At 35.7% G+C, this 25,509-nt stretch overlaps 3 protein-coding genes and 1 long non-coding RNA gene across 14 annotated transcripts; 2 read left to right on the top strand and 2 right to left on the bottom strand.

The window, feature by feature from the left end:
• Positions 1 to 832: 832 nt before the first annotated feature.
• On the bottom strand, positions 833 to 25,509 carry LOC148909092 (uncharacterized). Of its 11 annotated transcripts, none has more exons than XM_089034500.1 (7): positions 24,765 to 25,509; positions 7,898 to 7,934; positions 6,802 to 6,861; positions 4,687 to 4,888; positions 1,961 to 3,393; positions 1,445 to 1,872; positions 833 to 1,279 (listed from the first exon to the last, which is right to left on the bottom strand). In XM_089034500.1, the coding sequence occupies exons 1-4, from the start codon at positions 24,815 to 24,817 to the stop codon at positions 4,700 to 4,702; spliced, it is 339 nt and encodes a 112-aa protein (XP_088890626.1). In that variant the 5' UTR covers positions 24,818 to 25,509; the 3' UTR covers positions 833 to 1,279; positions 1,445 to 1,872; positions 1,961 to 3,393; positions 4,687 to 4,699. The 11 variants fall into 11 exon arrangements, with proteins under 11 accessions (XP_088890626.1, XP_088890627.1, XP_088890623.1 ...); XM_089034501.1 differs by having other exon boundaries at positions 1,445 to 1,868; XM_089034497.1 differs by having other exon boundaries at positions 1,445 to 2,106; positions 2,443 to 3,393.
• LOC148909094 (uncharacterized) lies at positions 11,035 to 14,137 on the bottom strand. Its single transcript, XM_089033927.1, has 5 exons — positions 13,957 to 14,137; positions 12,058 to 13,236; positions 11,786 to 11,931; positions 11,462 to 11,708; positions 11,035 to 11,225 (listed from the first exon to the last, which is right to left on the bottom strand). Exons 1-5 carry the CDS (start codon positions 14,135 to 14,137, stop codon positions 11,089 to 11,091), a joined length of 1,890 nt encoding a protein of 629 aa, XP_088890053.1. The 3' UTR covers positions 11,035 to 11,088.
• LOC148909095 (uncharacterized) lies at positions 11,155 to 12,019 on the top strand. The gene is made up of 2 exons (XR_016120433.1): positions 11,155 to 11,244; positions 11,545 to 12,019. It is a non-coding gene; the product is annotated as an uncharacterized LOC148909095 (long non-coding RNA).
• Positions 14,219 to 18,430, top strand: LOC148909093 (uncharacterized). The gene has a single exon (XM_089033926.1). It carries the CDS (start codon positions 15,127 to 15,129, stop codon positions 17,866 to 17,868), a length of 2,742 nt encoding a protein of 913 aa, XP_088890052.1. The 5' UTR covers positions 14,219 to 15,126; the 3' UTR covers positions 17,869 to 18,430.

Raw genomic sequence — 25,509 nt, 5'->3', positions numbered from 1 at the left:
GGGTCTCTACATCCATATTCACCCAAATATGACGTCATGTATTTGACTTCTTTAGGCGCTGTCTAGTTTAGTCACGTGTTATTCCCTCGTGTAATTCTTTTATTCTACGCTTGAAAACACTTATTCAAACTTAAGTCAAGGAAATATTTTTATGCGCATAATTTACTGGTATGAAACGGTTGGTGCGGCGTACTGTTTTGCTCCAAGAAGTAAACTCAAAATAGACGCGCAAAGTGGCGACGAAACAAGATTTAATTAATGAGGATTGAACGGTAAACTTTTGGGACACAGTACAACTGGTTTTGAAAGAAATTTGTTGAGCTTTTGACTCGACTAGAGTCTTGATCACTGAAGTCACGCTATCAATAAATTACTGTCAAAAACTGCAGTCTGTACTGTCTCAAAAGTTTATACGGTTAATCATGATATTTCTCAACTAGTACAGATGAATTTTCTTGTCAAACTTTTAGGACACAGACAACTGGTTTGGAAAGCAATTTGTTGAGCTTTTGACTAAACTAGAGTCTTGATCACTGCAGTCACGCTATCAATAAATTACTTTCAAAACTGCAGTCCGTACTGTCTCAAAAGTTAATAGGGTTAATCATGATATTTCTCAAGTACATATGAATTGACACGATTGTCAAGAGTTAATAAACTTTATAGTTCAAAGTGTAATAAAAAATGTTGACGCTATCTCTTGGTGTGCTTTATTCTTCTGGTCAAGTGTCTCAATAATAAAGGCATTTTTCAACTGTTGTTTTATTTTTCTCGTTTTCTGTTTTCAAGGGTGTCCAACAATAATGGGTCGAAGACAATACATCAGACAATAAAAGTTCAATGTTCTTTTATTACAATCTGCGTTAATTGATAAAATTACAAGAAAGTAAAATGAACTCAAACCCCCCGAAAAATTTTTTTCTGTCGTATAAAAGTGAAAAAAACGACAAAAAACCCAAAATTTGGGGTCACGTGACGTATCACGTGACTAATTAACATTTTTTCTTTTTTTGCCTAAAACAAGCCCTTTTAGGCAGCTTTAGACTCCGTAGAGTCGCAAAATAGCCTTTACTGCCCATTTTACACGTATTGGACGAAAAATATTGCCCGAAACTTGTCAAATTTTCCTTATTTTTTGGCCAAAAAGTCCGGTTTTTGCGGGATCCCTGTGTAAAATGCTAGTATCCAGTCCCTGTGCATGTCACCTCTTCATTTGTTGCACGCTGCTGTTCGTTGTGGATGTGTTTCAACGGGTGCAAATACATGATGGGCTTTTTGGCTGAAATTGTACAAGAACAAAGATGGTTATTAGCTCGTGCTGGACCTAACAGAGAAACAAGTACACGAGAACTATGAAAGGTAAGAATTAGATCGTTTTTTCTGCGTCTTTCTTGCATTTTGCTGTATTTTTGACGAGTTTGTAGATTTCAAATGTTCGACTCACCGGCTTCGTCCGCCATAACACGTGCTAACTTTGAACCCTGAAAATCCACTTTTTCTGCAAGAAACAATGATATTAGTCATAAAAAAACAATTTTTGTAAGTCTTGAAACAGTTTGCAAACTTAGCTTAAGAATATTTTCATTTTTTTATATATTTTGAAAATTCGGTTTTTAACGTTGTACGAAACTTGTTTTTTTGTAAAAGTTTCGAACCATTTTCTCCCTAAATCCTAAATATTAATGTCTTAATGGCTATTCTTTTTGCATTGCAGTCGAAAAAAAATTCATGTACATTTCTTCGTAAAACCGTCGATTGAGCCTGTAACAAGATGGCCGTCGTTTCTTGACATCTGAGCCTGATAGTCACACTGCACCTTGACCCTAACCAATATATGCACGAAAATCAGCAAGCTAACCATGGATTTACTGCCTTAAAAGAAGCAAAAAACTTATCAAGATGATAATTAATGTGGTAACCTGGTGATGACCCCGTGACCTTCATAACAATATGGACTCACCTTAATGTATGAGTATTGACCTCATTAGCAAGATGATAATTGATGTGGTAACCTGGTGATGACCCTATGACCTTCATAATATGACCACATTCCAAGGGGTACTGATCGTTAGAGGTATGTATTAATTCATTGTTGGGCATATATACCTTAATGTAAAATTATTGTTGGGTTCAAAAAATTGCTTGTAAAAGTTGAGACCAAAATGGAACATGGGAAGTAGATTGATATTAAAATATTTTATATCATGAATAATTAATAAGTAAAAATATAATAGAAATCACTCAACCATAGCTAGTCTGCCATTCTCATTTACATTCCACTTTAACATCTTGACTGTATCTTAAATTAAATACATCAAAACTATATTACCATATCATTCCCAAAATACTTTTCAGTCAGTACAATCTTCTTTTGAACCAAATAATGTTTTTGCATCTCGGTATATCAATCATTTCAAAGTCAGTGACTTAGTACTTAATTACCATATGATGATAAGGTTACATCTTTGTTTTTAATCCAAACAGTACATCTTAAAACAGATTGTTTATCAGTATTTGTTGTTTGTTTTCATCAGCTTGTCAGCCACTTTAGTCAAGCTACATTTGAATGTACAGTATTGATGCTGTCAAGCTCTGGTCAGTGCCTTTGGTTCCTTCACAACATTCCAAGGAGCAGCTTATTGTTGATTATCAGGTATGTATTAATACATTTTACTACAAAGGCATAAATATTTCAGGGTTTGAAACTGTTGTGACTAAGTACTTGTTTTTCACCCCACCCCACCCCTCACCCCAATATTTTTGCTAATAACCCAAACTAATACATCTAAGACATGTTGTTTAATAATCTTTGTTATTTTGTTTTTCATCAGCTTGTCAGCCACACTAGTCAAGGCCACATGTGAATGTATTGATGCTGCCAAGCTCTGGCCAGCCTGTGCATGACAGACATGTAAGTTGATCAATTGGATGCATGCTAGTCATACAAACAGACCTTTGCTGAGTAGTGAACATGGTGCATTGTGGTCTAGCTTCAGTACAAACATCTTTTATTCATCATGCCTTATATGGTGTCATTCGTACCAAAGCTAGACCACAATGCATCCTGTTTATAAAACTCAGAAAAGGCCTATGGTTTTGGATGGTATACCATGGAAAATGTCACTTCACTTGTATTTTCTTGGTAAACACACTCACTTGTATTATCCATGGTGTGTCATGAGAAAGCAACATTTAGATTTTACCTTGATATTCAGTTTTCAGAGATTTAATTACACCATTCTGTCTTTGCAGATGTCATAGTTCTGTTATACATGTACTCACATCAACCAGGCTGTTGTGCTGCAAAGTCTTATCAGATGATGTAGCACCATCAAGAGATCAAGCACCATCAAGATCCTGTCAATCAGTACTGAACATAAGAAGCTCCATATGCTGACAACAAAAATGAAACAGGAAATTAGAATATCTAGGAATTTCAAAAAAAAAAAAAAAAAAAGATTAGGAACTTCTAAAATTTCCAAAATCAAAAAGGTTTCAACAATAATATTTCAAAAAATTGGCATTTACAATAATCAAATTATAGGTTTATATAGAAATATAAACAAAAAAAATCAATCTATGGTAAAATCAAGATATTCTAGGAAATTCCAACATGTAGCATTATCTGGAAACTTGAAAGAAAAATTTGCTGTCTAAAAAATTGCAAAAGTCAGAAACCTTTCCATGGAATGATGAAGAATAATAGCTATCTATAAGAAATTTTAAAACTTAAAACATATCATTGGTTATATGTTGGAATTTCCAAAAAAAAAACACTAGAAATTTCAAACAATTTAAGAATTTTCTACAAATGAAAAAAAAAAAAAAAAAAACAACAACAACAAAAAACATTGGGCTAGAGGACTGGCTACATTATAACTAAAGAAGAAAAAATGAAAATTTCAATATCAATTTGTTTCATCATTTTAGAAGTTGTTAAGCTTTGCAAAAAAACATATTTTCTAAATTTCAAGACAAAAACAAATCAAAATTCAAATTAACACAATATAAGTTATTGATATTAATTGATACCATAGTATCTAGTAAAACAAAAAAGAAGATTCAATAAGATATCTAATATTTCAAAAGAAAACTTTTGTTAGTGACCCTATTTCATGACATCACCAAACAAAACTAACTGGAATGTTAATGAGACACCAAATTTTATGACTAATTCTTATTTACATTTTTTTTCAAGTTCAAAAATTATAAAGATTTCATTTTCGTAATTTGTCTCTCTCTTGACTAATTGTTTACTTGTGATGTCATTATGAAGTAGGTTAATTATTGCCAGTCCTCTAGCCACAGATATTAGATATAGGAGAGTGTGTAGATACCTGAAACTGAAATAGCAAAGACATTTAGATCACTCCTAAATAAGGAAGGGAAAAATAAGTCAGACAAGTTTTCCATAGCAGCTAGTAAATGGGTTCTCAGTAAAGACAAACAAAAACAAGAAACAAAAAAAAAAAACCGAAAGTAAACTGTACATACATGGCAGCTGTTCTGTTTCAATTTTCATATTTTCGCAAAATTCTTTCACCTTTACTTTAACTGGCTGGTCATTTCAAGTTACATTTATGACTTTACTGAGAACCCGGTACTAGTTAGACACACTCTCCTATATCTAATATTATCATTATTCTTTATTATTTGTACACCAGAAAAATGAAATACACTTGATACCTCCCACGAGGTCCTACCAGCACCTAACAGAAGCTGCCCCACCAGGCCAGGAAACCATAAAAGGCGGTACAACATTGCTGCTCTCGGCAGAGTCTGACCTTGAGGCCATGATCAGAGGACTGCTCTGAAAGTGAAGGTTGTCGGTAAGGATACCAGGTGATGGCTCTCTGCAGATTTCATGGGAGTGCGCTGATGGTGATTGCTGGCCAATGTGAAGGTTAGTGTGAGTAGGAGCAGAGATAATCGTATCTCACTATTCATGGGTGTGTACAGCAGTGATAACTTTGGGGTGGTGTGCTCGATAGACTTGCAAAAGACACCATTCAGACTTTCATACAAGTAGATTATCAAACTGGGAAGACTAGAAGTTGAATCATTTCTAGGTGATCTAATCTTGCGTTAATGATGTTCGGCTAGACTGATACACAAGGTTCTATCATAGGATTGTAATTTAATAAGTTTTTTCACCAGCAAAACAAGACCTCAGTTTCTGTAAAATCTTAAACATTTTCTTACTTTCTTATAATAAAATAATCATATGAAAAAAGTAAACTGAAAAGGAATAAAAGAATTTCTATCTGATAATCAAAATCAATTGAAACTAAAAAAGAAAAAACAAAGAAATTCAACATAAGATGTTCTCCAACAAATTGTTTCCAACCAAGAAAAATATGACAAACCAATATAATATAAGTACTATATAACACAAATGAAATTAGCTTGCGAATTCCTTATCTTTTTATGAAACTGAGGTCTTAACGAAACCTGATACACTCAAAAAAAAAATCTCCATTACAAGGAAAATTAATGTCAAATTAAAAAGATTGCATACAAATATTCAGCACTGAAAATCCATTTTAGATGCCAAACGTTTTGGGAAAAAGTTCTATTTAAAAAAAAAAAATCTAATTAAAGCTGATGTCTTCTTAAGGCAAAGATGTTTTCAAAACTCCATTCAAAATTATCCAAAGCAACTACAAAACATGTATCATTATGTCAAATCAAACTGAATTTTTCTTCAAATTCCAAATTGTTTGTAACACAGACAAAGTCTGCCTGAATTTCAGTATGTTTGATTTCTTACCATAAATTATTTCCCCAAGATATAATGGGAAACACCAAAAATAAGCTGTGCAAAATCCTGAAATATTGCACAAAAGTGCTGACAAATAAATCCAAGCCAAACAAGGCAAATGGAAAATGAAAGAATAGAGGACAAGGTGAGCCATCAAAGAATGGCATTGAAACACCATACCTCACAATCAAGAAACAATAAACTACACTTGAATGAAATGAAAATATTTATTACAAGTAAAACCAAGAGTTGTTTTACTATGAATTATGATGTCCAAAGCACTGGTATTATATGCACAAGCTGTCCAAAATCAACCCAAAATTTGTAATCATTCAATTATTCTTGGCAGAAAATTAAAAACTTGTTCTGAAATTTGATGCGTTAATGGTGATACATGTAGTTGTTCATAATTTGGAAATGCAAATATCGACGGTGCAAATATTTCATCTTTTACTTCTCGTATACGACTCATTTACTTCTGTCAAGAAGTTGTTTTGCTGGTGAAAAAACTGATCTTAGGAAATAAACACAAAATAAAAATAAGAAAAACATGTAGAGGTCAAATCGACCATGCCAAACAAGGAATAAATGTGATAGATTCTTTAGATTTCTTTAGCTATTAAAATAATATAATATAAACAAATTAAGTTTTTGTAGGGATGAGAATGTAACCCTTGAATATCTAGACATGAACAACTCAGTTTCCCTTAGCGTAAAATTGAAAGAGTAGATTTCATATGATTCTTGACATGTTAGACGGTGTGACATGTCCTGGCATTGAAATGGTTTCCACTTATTTCATCGTATCTTTTTCATCCAGTATTTATTCCAATATGAAATCTACTCTGTTAAAATGTTTATAAACCTCTTAGCAAGAACTTGATCCTAACTAAATATCATAAGTATCTAACACATAAAAACTAGGGATTTTACAACCAACAGTCATGTGGAAAAATATTTGATATTGTTTATCAAAAACTTATTTCACTGGAAATGTTATGATCAAAATCCTTTTAGGAAAAACCTTATATTGGCCTTACCTTATGTGACGAATCTTGTAAAATATTTTGGTAGTTCAGCAATGAACACATGACTGTAGGCTGCAAAATAAAAGATGTATAAAAACATTAAGTCCCCTTAGCACTTTCAATGTCAATGGAATTAAACATAGGTCTGGTAACCTAGGCGATACTGAATTAAACATAGGCCCAGTCCCCCAGCAGTTACTGAATTAATTATCGGTCTGGTAACCTAGGAGATACTGAATAAATTATAGGCCCAATCCCCCAGCAGTTACTGAATTAATTATCAGTCTGGTAACCTAGGTGATACTGAATTAAACATAGGTCTGGTAACCTAGGAGATACTGAATTAACTATAGGCCCAGTCCCCCAGCAGTTACTGAATTAATAATCTTTTCAATAAATCTATGATAGGATTGATTCATTCCCATGTGACGAATTCATTAATACATGAACACCTTAGGACTTCGTCTTAGCTTTTCATATTAAATTACATGGTGGTAGTTTCCTTTTCGGGATAGACCAGCTCATTGTTCACAAGTTAGTAGCCTAGAAACTTCGTTATTTTAGTCTTCACAAACCAGTCTTGATAATCACATACACTTTATGGAAGTCTGAATACCGCCTTAAGTCTATTGATTGCATCACTCTAAGATATACGTCACTGTTGTGCAGTAAAACCTATGAGTAATGGGGTATGGTTATTTTATAAGACTCCTACTTGCACTAATCTTTGCAGTATAAAGGCTGGCTTGCCATCGAGGTACTCTCACGAGTCTGTAGGGGGTCAGAAGTCTGATATCCCTATGGACAGTGTTCACCATCAGAGCAGCCAACTGGTTGTGGTTTCATAAGATGGCTCTTGTCGGGACAGTAAGTACTGTCTGGTCCTGGTCTACCAGGGTAGTGAGACTTGGTGCTGGTGGGACCTTGGGGTGGTATTTTTTTTACAAATCCAAAAAGGGCGTGGAGAGGGTAAAGATGGAATTCATTAAAAGACATAGAAAAACCACTAAGTCCAAATTCAGACTTTATTTCAAACACAACACACAACTAATAACATCAAACAACTTACAAGGTGAAAAAATTCCTAAAGTCTATTTTGGCAACTTACCAAAAAATATCCTAAGTGCCCACTTGTGTCCAGACTCCTAGAAAATTTCAAAGTATATTAGTCAGCAAAAGTCATAGAAAACTCCCACCACCCTACTAAGTTGATTCTCCCTCCCCTAAGAATAATTCCCTCCCCCCTACACAAGTACTCCCTCCCCCCAGTATTAGGCTTCACCCCCTCCCCCCTACATACTGGTTATCCCCTCCCCCCTATATACTGCTTATCCCCTCCCCCCAACATGCGGCTTATCCCCTACCCCCTATACGAGTTAAACCCAGTTGTAATTGACCAGAACTTTTTATTTTGATTTCAAGTCGTAATTCATAAAGACTTCCAGGAATATGAAGACAATATAATCAAATCTCCATTGAAGTTTTTTTTGTCAATAAAAATATAGACTCTAATCATTTCCACTAAATAGTTTGCCAAAGCATCCAATAGTTCTCGTTCATATTCATATCATTTTTATGAGATAGCAGAGTGATTTTACTTAAGACTTTATTCCAATTTTGTTTTAAGGGCAACAGGGTAAAGTTGATCAACATTGTTCAGGAGTGGATCTTTCTTTCTACTTGTGACACTATCTTTGGTATAGTCACTAGACGTGTGAATATCAAGTAACATGTTCACATCACATCATTGTATGTCGTGCATAGTAAAATGTCAATTTCAATAAAGTGTAATATAGCCCGTTTCAAGAATGAGGATTTAGACTGACATCCCTGCATGTCATACATATGTAATATATGTTGCAATGAATATGCAACATGCTTGTCGCCAGAATAGGGAATTAGAATTTGAAGTAAAATCACTCTGCTTGTTTCTGGTCAATTACAACTGAGTTGGTTTAACTTTATCTTCCATAATAAATGATGGACAACAGACGACTCAAGTGTATGTGTGGGTGGATGATGCATGTGTGCATCATTCGTTTGAGGCATGCTAGCAAAACTTGATCAAGAAACTTATAATAGTCACATGAAATTAATATCATTTATAACACCCATTTATTATACTTATTGTGGTGTCAGTTAAGACAAACATAATTATCTAATAATTCTGATGCTGTTCTTGTCCTGTCATCAGTTATGTCTTCTTTCATTTCCATGAATCAAGATCTCATTTTTCATTCATGTTTTTCATTCCCATTTCCCATTATCAATGTTGACATTGCATTGAGCCATTAATGCAGACCAAAGTCTTGTATTTTCTAGTCTCCAAGTCATTTGCAGCATGCCTCAAACGAATGTAATGATTGGTATGTGTAGTTCACCCCTCCCCCCTCGTTTCAATATTTTTATTTCTCAATAGTCACAGGGAACATATTATATGCGTGGGGGTGGTGGAAGGGTTTGCTCGCTGGCTGGCATGCCTTTGCTACTCACCATATGATCAATCAATACAGGGGTGGATCTAGGGTACTATTCAACGGGGAGTTTCAACCCCACAAACAAAATATGTATTGCATTATGCAAACACACGTTCATATTCCAATGTAAATTCATTGACAAATGCTTTTTTGGGGCATAGGGAATGGTATTACAGATTCCCATTAAACCTACTCTAGATCCACCCCTGTGGCAAGTCGAATAACATACATTACATGAACAAAATGAACAGGAGAGGAAATCCTAAGTGTACTTTAATATAGTAGCAATGACGGCAGCAGGAAACAATAACTTATTGAAACAGAATATGTAGGACCAAGGTATATTGATTATTTTTGTGTGACTATGGAAATCCTAAGTGTACTTTAATATAGTAGCAATGAAGGCAGCAGGAAACAATAACTTATTGAAACAGATTATGTAGGACTAAGTTATGTTGATAATTTTTGTGTGACTATGGAAATCCTGAGTGTACTTTAATAATATAGCAGCAATGACGGCAGCAGGAAACAATAACTTATTGAAACAGATTATGTAGGACTAAGTTATGTTGATTATTTTTGTCTGACTATGGAAATCCTAAGTGTACTTTAATATAGTAGCAATGACGGCAGCAGGAAACAATAACTTATTGAAACAGATTATGTAGGACTAAGTTATGTTGATAATTTTTGTGTGACTATGGAAATCCTAGGTGTACTTTAATAATATAGCAGCAATGACGGCAGCAGGAAACAATAACTTATTGAAACAGATTATGTAGGACTAAGTTATGTTGATTATTTTTGTCTGACTATGGAAATCCTAAGTGTACTTTAATATAGTAGCAATGACGGCAGCAGGAAACCATAACTATTGAAACAGATTATGTAGGACTAAGGTATACTCATTATTTTTGTGTGACTATGGAAATCCTAAGTGTACTTTAATATAGTAGCAATGAAGGCAGCAGGAAACAATAACTTATTGAAACAGATTATGTAGGACTAAGTTATGTTGATTATTTTTGTGTGACTATGGAAATCCTAAGTGTACTTTAATATAGTAGCAATGAAGGCAGCAGGAAACAATAACTTATTGAAACAGATTATGTAGGACTAAGGTATATTGATTATTTTTGTGTGACTATGGAAATCCTAAGTGTACCTTAATATAGTAGCAATGACGGCAGCAGGAAACCATAACTATTGAAACAGATTATGTAGGACTAAGGTATATTCATTATTTTTGTGTGACTATTTTGTGTGACTATGGAAATCCTTAAGTGTACTTTAATATAGTAGCAATGACGGCAGCAGGAAACAATAACTTATTGAAACAGATTATGTAGGACTAAGTTATGTTGATTATTTTTGTGTGATTATGGAAATCCTGAGTGTACTTTAATAATATAGCAGCAATGACGGCAGCAGGAAACAATAACTTATTGAAACAGCCCGTACGAAAATTATCGGCGAGACACGAGCGAAAATCTAGCCTGACATTTTAGCCATACAGTGGCGAGAATTGAGCGAGAAAATAATAAACCTAACAGAGCCATAATAAGCCTGACAGGAGCGTGAAAAATGAACGAAAAACGCTTAGCGATTTTCAGGCTTAGAGCGATAGTTGTCGGGCCATACATATTGTATGGCTGTGTTATGGCGTGATTATGGTTTGTTTGCGTGGCTCGTAATTTGAGCCTTCCACGCGACTATTTTAAAACTTTCAATCTACAAAATGGTACATTGACAACTCAAACAAGTAATCCGATACAGTATTTATTATGCTCTTTATCATAGGTATTACATCAGCAGTATCATTTTACAAACTGTTTAACTTTCCCTTGCCTCTGTTGACTTTTACTCGAGCGTAACTAATTTGCTGCGTAAAGCATTCGTTTATCGTCTTCGGTGGTGGAATGTCTCGATTTTGCTTTATAGCAAATGCAGTGACAAAATCTGCAACATATTATAAAAGGTAGGGGATTAATCACGGCAGAATTGATTTATGAAAAGAAATTAATGCCCTGTAGAGTGAACGCATGAAACATTTATTTAGAATTGATTGTAGTAATAACTGTAATTGAACAAAAGAGAACAACTTATTTCTATTGTGTAATCTAAACAAAAGCGATGCATTCAATCGTCACAAGAATTTTGGCAAAACTCAAACCGAGTTATTGATCGTTCCTAACCTTTACAAGCATTAACTTTCACCGCATCAAGCGGCTTTTTGCTGTCTTCAGTGACCTTTGACGTTGTCATTCCTTGGCCACAGGAATTTGCCAGTTCCTCCACAGAAAAAACCAAAGGAATGAGCTTCTGGAGGAGAAACTGTGGACCGTTCGATCCTTTGCTCTGTGCTGCCGTCGTACCGATCCTTAACTTCGTCCTGTCGACGAAGACGTCAGTTGATTCGAGGAGTCTCACCTTATTTGTGCCCTGAGTCAGAAGTCAAAGTCATAAAGGGACATGAAAATTTATACATACAATTGTAAATAATTCCCGAAAATAATTACCTCAGCTGACGGAGAAAGGTTTGCTTTCAGTTTGTATTGCTCGGTAGGAGTGGTGGTTGAAACATCCTCAAGCATATCCATGCAAGTTTGTTCATCGAAAGAACTTGCATATGCTTTTAAAAAAGCACAGACTTCAGGAGATGGAACTGAAAAGAAAAATGAAACAATAGGTTAATGAGCGGTTGGCACAAAAAATGAGAATTATGTTAGAAATAAAGTTTCTATAGAGAGAAAGATTTAATAACTTTTTTTGATGCAAGTGTTAAACTTACTAGGGTGTTGTTTTCGAGCATTTAGCTCCTTTCTTAATTCCTCGTTTTCAGCTTCAAGGGCCGAAATCCTCGCACGAAGGGCAATCGGCTCATCATCTGTTTGTACCGGCTCCCCAGTGGACTCTTTAGAGGACTCAAGCTCTTCGAAAGGTGCTGTTGTCTCGAATTCCTTTAAAAAGATACTGTCTGTGTCAGAAAGGGATTGCAGAGCTTGTCTAAAGACTCCACTTAGCTGCTGGTCTTGTTCTTCAAGGTGTACAAAGTCTGGAGTGTTTTCGTCGTCGCTGCTATCGTTCCTGCGCATGCTGTTGTTGTTGTTAATGCTGTTGTTCCTGTTGCTGTCGCTGGTGTTGTTCCGGTTGCTGTTGTTGCTACTGTTGTTCCAGTTGTTGCTGCTGTTGTTCCTGTTGCGGTCGCTGGTGTTGTTCCTGTTGCTGTTGTTGCTACTTTTGTTCCAGTTGTTATTGCTGTCGATGTTGTTGTTGCTGTTGTTTTGGTTGTTGCTGTTGCTCAAGTTGTTTCTGTTGTTGCTACTGTTATTTCTGTTGCTGTTGTTGTTGCTAATGCTATTTCTATTGCTGTTGTTGTTGTTGCTGTGGCTGTTGTTGTTGCTGCTGTTGTTCCTGTTGTTGTTGTTGTTACTGCTGCTGTTTCTGTTGCTGTTGCCGTTCTTATTTTTGTTGCTGCTGTTGCTGTTGTTCTTGTTTTTGTTGCTGTTGTTGTTGCTGTTGCTTTTGTTGTTGTTATTGTCGTTACTGCTGTTGTTCCGGTTGTCGTCGTTGTTGTTGCTGTTTCGGGCGAGTGGCGGAAAGGCAGAACGGTAAATGGTGTCAGTGATCGTTTCTATTATTTCTTGACCCGCTAAAACAGCAGCAGCATCTCCAGATGTCATTAAGTTGGTGCACTGTTGCCTATTTTTCTTCCGTTTGGCCGGTGGCTCAACTTCTTCATTATTTTCCTCATCTCCCTCCATGCTCGCTTGTAGTCGCTTCGATGCCTTCCTTTTTCGTTTTTGTTCTGTTACCGGACGCTCATCTTCTTCCAGACCCGATTCTTCATCTATCACATTGTCTAGATCAATGGCAGTTATAGTGTAAAGATTGGCCTCGACATTGTCGCCTCCCAAGAACCAACCTTTGACGCGCTCCTCTGCTAGCTTTGCATAAATATCAAGCTTACCTGTATTATAAATACAAAAGAGGAACTCTTTACCTTATACGTTGCATATAATTTAAAAGTATATACAAACTGAAATAAGATATATAAATTCAGTTGGGGAAGGTACGTTTTGTATTGGCGGGGAGGGCTGGGGTGGGGGGGGGGGGGGGTTCGCAGTAACCTTTCTTTTTAATTATTGTAACCCTCCCCCTTTCCTTCAGTAAGAAATTCATGACCCTCCTTCGGTATTAAGTTAACCCTTTCCTAGCTTTCATCAAATTAAAAAGGTTTTACCTGCCACAAAAGCTCAATTTACTGATGACCCTCCCCTCTGAAGTCCCAGCCCTCCTCCCCCAATAATAAACGTACTTCCCTTACAACAACAGAGACCACGTTGGTGGAATTGCGCCAAAATTCTAATTATGCTAATTTCTACTTAAGGGTAAAATAGTGCAAGAATATATACTGGTATGTAAAATAAATCAATATTGCATTGTAATACCCTAAAAACTATGAATGCAGTTGGTTTAACAACTAAAGTTAGAATTTTACGAGTCAATTTTTAATTGACATAATTTCTAAAAAACATGCATGAATAAGTGGGCGGCCGCGCGTATTCTTAAGTCGAATGAAAATAAAGTTAGATAAAATATGTAATAAGCACTACAATATATTATGAATGGATACAACCATTGTTTTTGTACCGTACTTATTTACTACGCAATTGCGTAAAAAACTTACCTTTTGGGCCAATTTGTAGAATTTTTCCGAGATATCTCACTCGTTCTCCACTAGAGTCTCTCCACATAACCTCCACCTCTTGGCTAGGGTTAAAAGTGCCCCTTAAAGTGCAGCGGGACTTTGGTATTACAGAAACACTTTTGTCCGATGCAAAATATATGCATGCATAAGAACTAGACATTGTCGGATTTTTCTCGCTTATAAAATTATCTGGCAGCTACACGTACTCTGAGAGAAGATGATTATAAATCAACTGTCGAGATTTAAGCGCTAAAAAATCGAAAATTATGGAACCTGAAACTATCTACAGAACAACCAATGGGATGCTAATGTGAGGACAGAGAATTTTAGCCGAGTTAATGATTAGCTCAACCGTTTAGTCAATAAGTCAAATTCAAGCCCAGTTGGTCATAATAGCAGGATAAAAGTTATAGTAACTTTAGGAAGTCTTTTCTTACTACAAAGAATAACGAGTTAATCCGCAGCAATAGATTGTGCATGGCTGAAACAATGCGCTAACAAATCAGTTCCGATTATAACGATCTCACGGGAATATTCGGGTTAGTTCGCGTATTGTTTAGCCATGTGCTCATTAGCGCTAAATCTTCATTAACCTACGATCTCTTTAGAAATTAGTTTAGTTTTGTTGGATACGCGGGTGCCACAGACGCTTAAATCTGGGTTGTCCTTAAATATCATTTTAATATGTTAGCTTAGTTTATGACTTGTTTACGATATTTTCTGTTTACCATTTCGGAAATTCTAACTAAGTTATTCCCGTACCAAATTGAGTTAAAGTTTGATTTCTTTTCATAAGATGGTAAACAAAGAGTTAGTCTTTTTAGGAGTGTACGTCTTTAGGTACTTCATTACCAAGTGGTAAGAAAACTAAGATTTCTCACTGCATAGTTACCAACTAGGCTAAGTAAGGGGGGTGCACGACATACTGGTTGTTAAGATAAAACTGAGCTAGACTGGCAGCTGTCCTTCAAGATCCTTGGACTATAAAAGGAGAGTTACCACGCTAGTTTGGTGTGTTAGTCGGGAACCCGAATGCTACAACAACTTGGTACGCGTGTGGAGTGTAACCAAAATAGTGAGTTCATTTAGAAGTGTGATTATTATCCTATATTTAATTTGATCAACTCAATACAACTATACTAGTTCAGTATGGCTGAGAATTTAAGTTGCAGTAGGAAAGGGACCAAAAAACGAAAACTGTCTGATAAAGAAACTGCCAAAACTGATTCACTTGACGAATACTCAGAATATGTTGAGGTAACAGTCCCTTTACTGAATATTAATCAGATTCCGGAAATCACAACGCCTGAAATACAAGATGAAGCGAACACCACCGAAGAGTGTTCTGACTCTCACGCGACGAGCGAACCAACACAAAATGAAATTGATCAATTTTGGGACGAAGTGTATGACTTAGCCTTGCATGAACAACAAGTAGAAGCACAGCAGAACTGCAACACTTTAGAAGAAAATATTCATGCCAATTACAACGATCAAGAACAAGATGAAGATCAGTTTGAAGAGATAGCCGAGATGTTGACATTATCTGAGGACTCCCTAGTGAATTCTGAGACATTCGGAGACGATGAAAACGAAAGCTATTTTTATGAAAATGAAATGGAGAACAAGGGTAAAGAAGAAAAAGAAAAAAATGACCAACAACCACTTTACCCGGGAGCTTCAATAAAAATCGGTGCTGTCATGGTTCTGCTCTCACTTTATGCAGTGAAATTTAACTTGCCAGCAGATGCAATTAGTCGACTTCTACTCATACTCAATCTATTGCTGCCATGTGGACATGTATTACCAACAACTTTGAACAGATTCAAGAAATATTTTTCAAACTTAAAGCACCCTCTCATTCTACATTATTATTGTTCGTTTTGCCTTGCCACAGTAGAAGCGAAAAGTAAAACGTGCTCTAATACTGCGTGTTTAAAGGATCTAATAGTGAGAGGAACCAAATCATATTTTGTTGAACTTCCGCTGGTGGAACAACTGCAAACCTTTTTTAAAAGACCTTCTTTCTACAGTGACATTCAATACAGGTTTCATCGTAAAAAACTTAACCGTGACAACATTGAGGACATTTACGATGGAAAGCTATATAAAGAAGCATTTGAGAAAGGCATCTTGTCGTCTCCTGACAACATATCGTTCCTTCTTAATACAGATGGAGTTCCAGTTTTCAAGTCTTCCAAAGTTTCAATTTGGCCTCTCTACCTAGTCATTAATGAGCTTCCATACCAAAAGCGAATGGCCAAAGAGAACATGATTTTTGCTGGGTTGTGGTTTGGGGAGAAAAAGCCGGCGATGTTCACTTTTCTCAAACCACACCTTCTTGCACTCAAAACTTTGGAAAGAGGTGTTGAATTTGCTTCTCCAGAGAGGGGAACGTTTAATTGTAAAGCCATTCTCCTTGTTACCACCAGTGATCTTCCTGCACGTTGCCTTCTCTGTAACAGCATGCAGTACAATGGAGAATGTGGTTGTTGGAAATGTTTGCAGCCTGGAAAGACATTCGCAACAAGTGCTAGAGGACACACTTGGATATATCCGTATCAGGAAAATGACCCCTCGGGACCAATACGAACATTAGAAAACATTAAAAAGGATGCTGAAAGAGCGCTTGAACAACTGAAACAAGGGGTTAAAAGGTACATGGTTAACGGGGTAAAAGGACCATCATGGTTAAGTATTCTTGACAATTTTGATGTTGTAAGGGGTACAGCTATTGATTATATGCATGGGGTTTTACTTGGGGTACAGAAGCACTTACTGACCATGTGGTTTAGCTCAAGTTTATCGGGTCAAAAATTCAGCATTTCCAAACTAGTTGGTAAAGTAGATAAACGACTGGAGCACATTACACCAACTACGAACATTAAGAGACTGCCACGATCAATATCGCAACATCTCAAATATTGGAAGGCGAGTGAACTTCTTTCCTTTTTGTTATTTTATGGTCTTCCCACATTGTATGCCATTTTGCCTGACTCTTATTTTACACATTACACGTTATTTGTTCACGCTATCTATCTACTTTTGAAAGATTCCATTTCAGAAGAGAATTTAAAAGAAGCTAATAATGCATTACAAAATTTTTGTAAAACATTTTCTAAATTGTATGGGGAGCGTTACTGTTCTATGAACGTACACCAACTTTTACATTTGACTGCAAATGTTAAAGACCTGGGACCCCTTTACACACACAGTTGTTTCCCTTTTGAGGATAAAAATGGATTCATACTAAAACTGATTCATGGAACACAGTTTATTGACAGCCAGATCATATCTGCTGTTTGTCTGACGCAAAAACTTCCGGAGTTAAAAGAGTCATGCATACCGGTAGGGAGTGAAATAGAGACAGTTTGTTATGAGTTGATTTATCCCCCTAAACGTAAACAAAGAGTTGAAATTAAGAATGGGATTTATGCGATAGGATCTTCTTATTTAAAAGAATTGAACGCCAGGGAATTTACTGCCTTAGAAGAATGGCTTGGGTCTTTTCCGTTAATTAAAAAGGTCAAGGCCTTCAATAGATTAGAAATTTGCGGTGTTGGTGAAATTTATGGCTTAGCATATAAACGTTTACAGAGGCGAAATGCTGCAACTGTAAAATGTTTTTTAGGAGGTTCGACCAAATTTGCACAAGTGGCATATTTCATACAGCATGATGATCACACTCTTGCTGTCGCACATCCTATCGCGTGTATGAACTACAATCCAAATGTACATATTACATCTGTCAACCCCTGTGACTTTGATGAGGTCATGATGTTTGACATCACGAACATTAAGGCTTGCTGTATCTATATTTCTGTAGTTGACTGTAATCCAGTTAAAGCATATATATGTGAATTCCCAAACAGTAGCATTGTAACTGAATAAGACATACGTTGGGTAATAGGTGGAGATCTGATTATATCAAAATACTAACGAAAAATATCAGGAAAGTTATATTGTTGTAATTAGAAACCATAAATAAAACAGATAATTAATTGCAGGACGTGACTTCAGTTATTCGTTTTTCAGAAACCCCACGATATAAATTTTCGTCCTCCACTCGGACTGATTTATAATTAATAGTGGTACTCTAACTTACCAAGCGATCGGACGTATTATATTCAAATCGAGCCGCGCCTCTGAATCTGAATTTTAGGTTAAGATAAAGCAAATTATGTCAGGCCTGATTGTGGGCCATAAAATGGCCAGATAAAGTCTTCAGGTTTTAGGCGATCCTTGGAAAGTTATTCCGTTGTGACCTCTGGCGCTTCACACAAAATTAAAGCCTGATTCGGACCCATAAACAAGCCAGACAAATGTATGGCTCTTCAAGGTGGACCAAACATTTACTCTGTTTGGCTGTGTCTCGCTCTAATCATGGCTATTAAAGCTAAGTATGGCTAGAATCACGCTTGATTCTCGCTCTGTTCAGCCTCAAAGTTTCGTACGGGAGATTATGTAGGACTAAGGTATATTGATTATTTTTGTGTGACTATGGAAATCCTAAGTGTACCTTAATATAGTAGCAATGACGGCAGCAGGAAACCATAACTATTGAAACAGATTATGTAGGACTAAGGTATATTCATTATTTTTGTGTGACTATTTTGTGTGACTATGGAAATCCTTAAGTGTACTTTAATATAGTAGCAATGACGGCAGCAGGAAACAATAACTTATTGAAACAGATTATGTAGGACTAAGTTATGTTGATTATTTTTGTGTGATTATGGAAATCCTGAGTGTACTTTAATAATATAGCAGCAATGACGGCAGCAGGAAACAATAACTTATTGAAACAGATTATGTAGGACTAAGGTATATTGATTATTTTTGTGTGACTATGGAAATCCTAAGTGTACCTTAATATAGTAGCAATGACGGCAGCAGGAAACCATAACTATTGAAACAGATTATGTAGGACTAAGGTATATTCATTATTTTTGTGTGACTATTTTGTGTGACTATGGAAATCCTTAAGTGTACTTTAATATAGTAGCAATGACGGCAGCAGGAAACAATAACTTATTGAAACAGATTATGTAGGACTAAGTTATGTTGATTATTTTTGTGTGATTATGGAAATCCTAAGTGTACTTTAATAATATAGCAGCAATGACGGCAGCAGGAAACAATAACTTATTGAAACAGATTATGTAGGACTAAGGTATATTGATTATTTTTGTGTGACTATGGAAATCCTAAGTGTACTTTAATATAGTAGCAATGACGGCAGCAGGAAACAATAACTATTGCAACAGAATAATATGCTCTCAAGAGCTGATCAATGGCAGTAAGGGTTTGGAAATACTATGCATAATAATCATGTTTGGATTATGGTTTTCCTTATATGGAATAATCCAATCTGAATTCAAAATTTGGATCAGTTATTTTTTTAAATCCTGAGTCTTCGTATTCTCAGAATGAATAAATATATTTTAATATTCTAATAATGAAACTAATGGAAGCTAGGGGGTAAGCATGAGCTGTTTTAACTGTAACTTAATAGACCTATTTTGAGCCACGTCAAAATATTTAATTCTACCCAAACTGGAGGGTTTGTCATTTCCGGTTTTAAGTACAGTCTGTTTATACAAGGTTACATTCAACCTCGTGTCTAGTTTAAGTTGTCATATTTTCTTTTCCAAATGGAAAGGCATTCTAAAAAACCCAATGACTACGCGGCTCTTGATTTATAGCCACAGATTTGAAGGCCTACAACAAATAAGCAGTCCACGTGCGGGGTTTGAAGGACTTCCAAACCCTTAGGGCTCGACAATCAAAAGCAAAGAAAGGCTCAAACCGGAGATGGATCAGTCTGCCCTACTGAGGCAGATAACCGAAGAGATGGAACGGGTGCAAATCGAAAATAAGAGGCTAGCGGCTTTAGGAAAGGAAACGCCACCAACGCTCCCGAGAAAACATAAGAAAGAAAGGTCAAGTTCCAGAAAAACGGGCAAGCCTTTTGCTTCAAACATAGGGCTCGACAATCTAAGACAAATGGAGTAGCTTTCTCGAGCAACCGACAAGGACTTGCAAAAGTTTGGAGCAAATATTTCAAACGACAGTTCTCAGTCAAATTCTTGGGAAAACGAATTCAACGACGAAGGTTGGAGGAAGACTAAATCGTCAGGTAAGAGATCACACAAACTTAAGTCAGGAAAGACAGCGCGGATCACCACTCATGTGGTGAACCCACAAATATGGCCACACAGTGAATTATCACTGAGTTACGTCAGCAATAATAATCCAATCAGAATTCAAAATTTGGATCAGTTATTTTTTTAAATCCTGAGTCTTTATGCTCTCAGAAAGAATAAATATATCTTAATATTCTAATAATGAAACTAATGGAAGCTAGGGGGTAAGCATGAGCTGTTGTGACTGTAACTTGATGACAAGTATATGTATATTATAATTTTTATTACTCTAGAATGATTTGCACTATATCAGGCTTCTTACCTTCCATGTATCATTTCAAAAAAATCACTTGCCTACGGCTTAAAGTTATTTGAAATCTTTACTTGACTACATACCAAGTCTTTCAAACTGACTAAAATCTGTACAAAAACATAATTGCGACAAATAAAAAATTGAACAAAATAGACTTGTACTGTAGATATATGGGTGTAATGCAGATTGGTTTGGTTCTCTAATCACATACAGAGAGGTCTGATATAATCACTCTAAGATAAGATCACTCAGTCAATTACACATACCTACCTTGCCTTGATAAGAAGTGACCACTGATATGATTGACTATCGAAATGGTAAACAGTCAATTACAGGTACACATGTACCTACCTTACCTTGATAAGAAGTGACCACTGATATGATTGACTATGGTAATTAGAATTAAAATAAGACATTGCAAAACTGGATGGGTCACTAACTATTCCTAAATCACACCTTGCCCCAAATGACAAATAGATGGTGGATACTGATATAATGAACTATGATGACCATGAGAAAAAGACAGTGCAAAACCTGACCCACTTAGAGTGAAGGCATTTAACCCGTGAAATAAAAACTAATAGTTAACGTGTAATAGTCAAATAGACACAAAAGAAAACAAAAATTACGGTCTACTAATTAAAAGTGTATTAGTCTAATATCTATTTCACAGGTTTAATGACTTCGCTCTACTGACTTATCCAGACCTACACTAAACTTGCTAATGACATGATTTCTTTGGTGGTTTCATGAGAGAGGCTACCACAAGAACAGCCATCAGATGCATAGCAGGTATGAAACAGAATATGAGGCAAAATGTCATGTTTTAGAGCTAATTAATTAGGAAGTGATTGGTTTTTGGTTCACACCCATTTTCAATTAAAAAGGGATATCGAAAATAGTCCAAAAATTGTCTCAAACTGCTATAAAACAATAAGCAATCACAGACACGATTAAAGCTTCAATATAATAATTGAATTATAGGTTTTTTCTTGAAATGGCATAATTGGTAGCACATATTCCAAAGTATGACATAAACCTATACTTTGTAAAGCGTGAAAAAACACCTAAACCAAAAACAGTATTTTTAAGAATGGATCAAACTTTGAGGAATAGATTGGTGTTGAATTTTTTTTGTTCCACTACCTGACTATTTTAAAGCAAGTTAAAACGAGAAACTTTGCGACAAAATAATTTCTGCTTAACTTGAATGAGTTTGCTTTCACAACTGGTAAATTACAAAAAAATGTCTTAATCTGAAATTTTGTCTTAAAAATATGAGTAATCAACCATTTGGGAAAAGACTGACATCAACAACCATCATTCACCAAGACCTGACCAAAACATGTGGAGGTTTCAAAATTAAAGGCAACAAGCTAAGATATGATTCCTTCATAAATTATTAGTGCATATTGATTGCTATCAGAGGGTGCAGTAATTTCAAAGGTGGCTTTTGTGGTTACATGTAAGATCCATGAAAGCACCAATAAGTTAATGCAGTCTCTAAGGCCTAGGGCAAATGTTGAACTTTCCATGCACCGAACTTAATTACATCAAAGAATGCCGCCTCATTATCACTTGATATCCATTGTTTTTAATGAGTTCGGTGCATGGAAAGTTCGACGTTTGCCCTAGGCCTAAAACTTGTTCATATACTGTGATAGAAATAGTATAAAAAAGTTCAAAGCTATGTTCACGTTTAAGGCTTATCCTCAGGCGGCACAAATTATTTTGTTGTAACTGCTCCCACTATGCTCCACTCTCATATACTAACACCTGTCTACAGTGAAATACTTACCTCTAGAGTACTTCTGGATTCAATCAATAAAGGATACAAGTGAGTAACTGATTCGTGTAAGATATCACCACAAGTTAGACTGCAACATGGGTACCAAATATTTGTGATAGGGATTATCATACAGTTTAGTACAATTTTTTTCAAAGCAACATTTCAGTAAATCAGATGATAAAAAACAAAGCTACAAAGCTATAGAAAGACCATAACTTTTGAGAAGTGCAAGGATTTTATCAAAGTCAGATATTTTACTATCAAACAATAATTTATAGATTGCTATAGATAATGATTTAGTAATAGAATAGATAATATCAACTTGGTTCCTTTTCTTATTAAAGTTTGTATTTTAGTATTCTTATTTAAAATAAACTATATTTTAGTGTAATTAAATATAGTAGCATTTTTCTGTTTGAAAATTGAGGATTAGGAATGTTGTAACATTTCATTTTTTAATTTTAATCTATTATTACTTTTCCCTTTTCATTTATTTCTTTAATTTACCAGGACCCCCATGATCTCAGCAATGCTGAAATACTGGCTAAAAATCTACTGGTAAATACATAATAAATAATAAATAAACCTTAGAGTAAATTAAAAAGTTAATATTTTTTATATTGAGCATAAATGCATAAATTTGGTTTGTCATGTAATTTAACCAAATAAGCAGAAAAATTCCCTGCAACACCAAGCTGGGTACATTAAATATGGATATGACACCATTTCATGGGCTCTCCATTTGAATGCCTTCCTTATTCCATGCCAAAACTTGTTTCATTAGCAAATCACTTGATGTTTAATGCTTATGAGTGGGGATGTCGTACTGTGTATCTTCATGCTTCATGGGTTGGACTCTCATGTTGTCAATCAAGCTCATATTGTTATACATTGGCTGTCATCTTCCAACTTGACTCCAAGCTTTATATGCTCTTCATTAGTCCTGCCTTGCTCACTTTGCACCCACAATTGCTTCACTGTAGGATCCTCATATCAATGGTATAAGGAATGGATTTTCTTTACATCTACCTCAGTTCATGCCTCATGGGTCCCTCTGTCAAGTCCATGGCTTCAGCTTTATGTCCTATTCGTTTGGCTGCATGTGATCATTTCTTATCCAGTCCTCTATTATAGGAGGTCTTGCTGTATAAATTTATGCTTCATTGCACTGGCTGCAAAGTACATTTTCTATTAAGGTGACAACAAATAAATGAGAGTTCATCTTATTATCTGGCTTCATGATTCACGGATGTAAACACCTTTGATTCCCTTGCTTTCATGGTGGATCACTTGTGGACAGTGTAAAAACGTTTTATCTACATCTTAATTATTCGATGTTTATCTTTTAAAATATCTTGCTTCATACTTATTGAGTCTTGCAATACTCTAACGTCCTTGATCCAGTTGCTTTTCTGGAGAATCACTTGATTGAGTTCAGTGAACCGGATGTTATCATCTATCTCCACCCTTCAAAGTAGTCTATAGATCTCACCATCTGTCTCCAAAGTTCATGCCCTTTCTCTTACGTTGCCTGCACTCCAAAATCCTTGCTCACTTGGTTGTCTGAAAGGTCATTTGATTAATATGTGCTAGATAAAGAGGTTGTCCTTCATCAAATTGACTGTCTAATCATTTGCTTCCATACTACATGTTTTCTCTTTTTGGTTGCCTGTACTACAACTTCCTTGCTTCACATGCTTCTCTTGAGGATCACTTCCTTAATGTGTTTAGAGTTGACTGTTACATTATCTGGCTCCCATTTTTTCTCTTAAGATTGCATCTATCGATCTGCTCCAACCTTCTTGTTCCACTTGGTTGTCTCCATGGTTCCCCATATCTTTCATACTGTAGGTTCTTGCCTAGCTTCATGTATTGAAATGTTTTTCTTTAACAGGTTGTCTTCATCCTTTTCTTGTCAGCCCTTCTTCCTGTACACTGTACATTTGAAGACCACTTGTTTAATGATTAAAGTTGGGGGTTTTTTTGTGACGTATCTTTATTACTTGCCTCTCGTCAATAACATGGCATATTTGTTTGAATAGGCCTCTTACTCCAAGAGTAGAGCATTAATACAGAAATAAATATTTTTGTTTCTTTTTCACTCTTCTCGCTTCATAATCTTACCAAAAAAATGCTAGCTCCATCTTTTTTCCTAGAAGACCACTTGAATGCCAATGGATTATGTCTTGTTGCCTACACTTTTTTCTTGGCAAACCCTCTTTCTCTTCAACAGCACGCTTGTTAAACAGGCCTAACACACACTGTTGTACTGTCCACTTTTATTCCGAGCCTTCAAAAATGTTGGCAATTTTGTCTTTTCCCACACTCCTTATGTCACAAAGTTAAAAGATCACTGAGAATAAGCCATAAGTAAGACTACAAAATATATATATAAATTTAGTAATTATTGGGTTAAAAATTAGGAAACAAAAAGGGCTAGAATGACCATACTCTATCAAAAAATTTCCTATGCTGCTTGTAGCGTGTATTTGGATTGAAAATGAAAGATTACCAAAATGAATGTACACCACAAGTATACCTTTGTCTTGATTCACAGCTTGTCTTTGGTAACCTTTTTTCTTCGTAGTACATCACCAAGTTGAAGGGACCTTCAGTCCATGGACTATAAAACTAACAGCACAAGTTGCAAACCCTCTAAATGGTTAATAGGGCACGCCCCAGGGGTTGGTTAACCTAGCTTGTGTTTTGTCCCTAAAAACCAAGGGGGCAACTGGCACTGATAATATAGTAGGATTATGAACCATTATCATAAAGGTCTTGAAGCTTGGGTTGTCTCAACTCTTTTATGCTTCTTGCTCCTTTACGTTCTATTCTTGCTCAGAAATTTGTTCAATGTCTTGTATTGATTGCATTAATATTTTGATGACACATTCTTGACACGTTCTTGTCTTGTTCTGAGTTGCATCAAGTCCATCACATTTGGATAATTCTAATATACTTGACACATTCCTGTCTTGTTCTGTATATTTTACAATGTTCAATAGTAAGTTGCATCAAGTCCATCATATTTGGATGATTCTAATATACTTGACACATTCTGGTCTTGTCCTGTATTCTGTACAATGTTCAATAGTGAGTTGCATCAAGTCCATCATATTTCAATGATTCTAATACACTTGACACATTCCTGTCTTGTTCTGTATCTTGTACAATGTTTTGTGAGTTGCATCAAGTCCATCACATTTGGATGATTCTAATATACTTGACACATTCCTGTCTTGTTCTGTATCTTGTACAATGTTCAATAGTGAGTTGTGTGACAG

The sequence above is a fragment of the Actinia tenebrosa genome, unplaced genomic scaffold (assembly GCF_029948245.1).
Source record: "Actinia tenebrosa isolate PJP-AT-01 unplaced genomic scaffold, QUT_ActTen_1.0 PGA_scaffold2__45_contigs__length_23673736, whole genome shotgun sequence".
NCBI classification, from domain to species: Eukaryota; Metazoa; Cnidaria; class Anthozoa; order Actiniaria; family Actiniidae; genus Actinia; species Actinia tenebrosa.
The sequence above is the reverse complement of the archived record's forward strand: the minus strand, read 5'-3'. Positions and strand labels throughout refer to the sequence as shown.

Excerpts from the sequence above, each read along its gene's own strand:
- LOC148909094 (XM_089033927.1), bottom strand. The coding sequence starts at position 14,137 with ATGTCTAGTTCTTATGCATGCATATATTTTGCATCGGACAAAAGTGTT. Across the intron at positions 13,237-13,956 it reads TCTACAAATTGGCCCAAAAG|GTAAGCTTGATATTTATGCA; the intron begins GTAAGTTTTTTA and ends TTTATAATACAG. Across the intron at positions 11,226-11,461 it reads GAAAGTTAATGCTTGTAAAG|ATTTTGTCACTGCATTTGCT; the intron begins GTTAGGAACGAT and ends AATATGTTGCAG.
- LOC148909093 (XM_089033926.1), top strand. The coding sequence starts at position 15,127 with ATGGCTGAGAATTTAAGTTGCAGTAGGAAAGGGACCAAAAAACGAAAA.
- LOC148909092 (XM_089034496.1), bottom strand. The coding sequence starts at position 24,817 with ATGTACTACGAAGAAAAAAGGTTACCAAAGACAAGCTGTGAATCAAGA. Across the intron at positions 6,862-7,897 it reads GGCACTTAGGATATTTTTTG|CCTACAGTCATGTGTTCATT; the intron begins GTAAGTTGCCAA and ends TTTATTTTGCAG. Across the intron at positions 4,889-6,801 it reads TACAAGATTCGTCACATAAG|CAATCACCATCAGCGCACTC; the intron begins GTAAGGCCAATA and ends CACATTGGCCAG.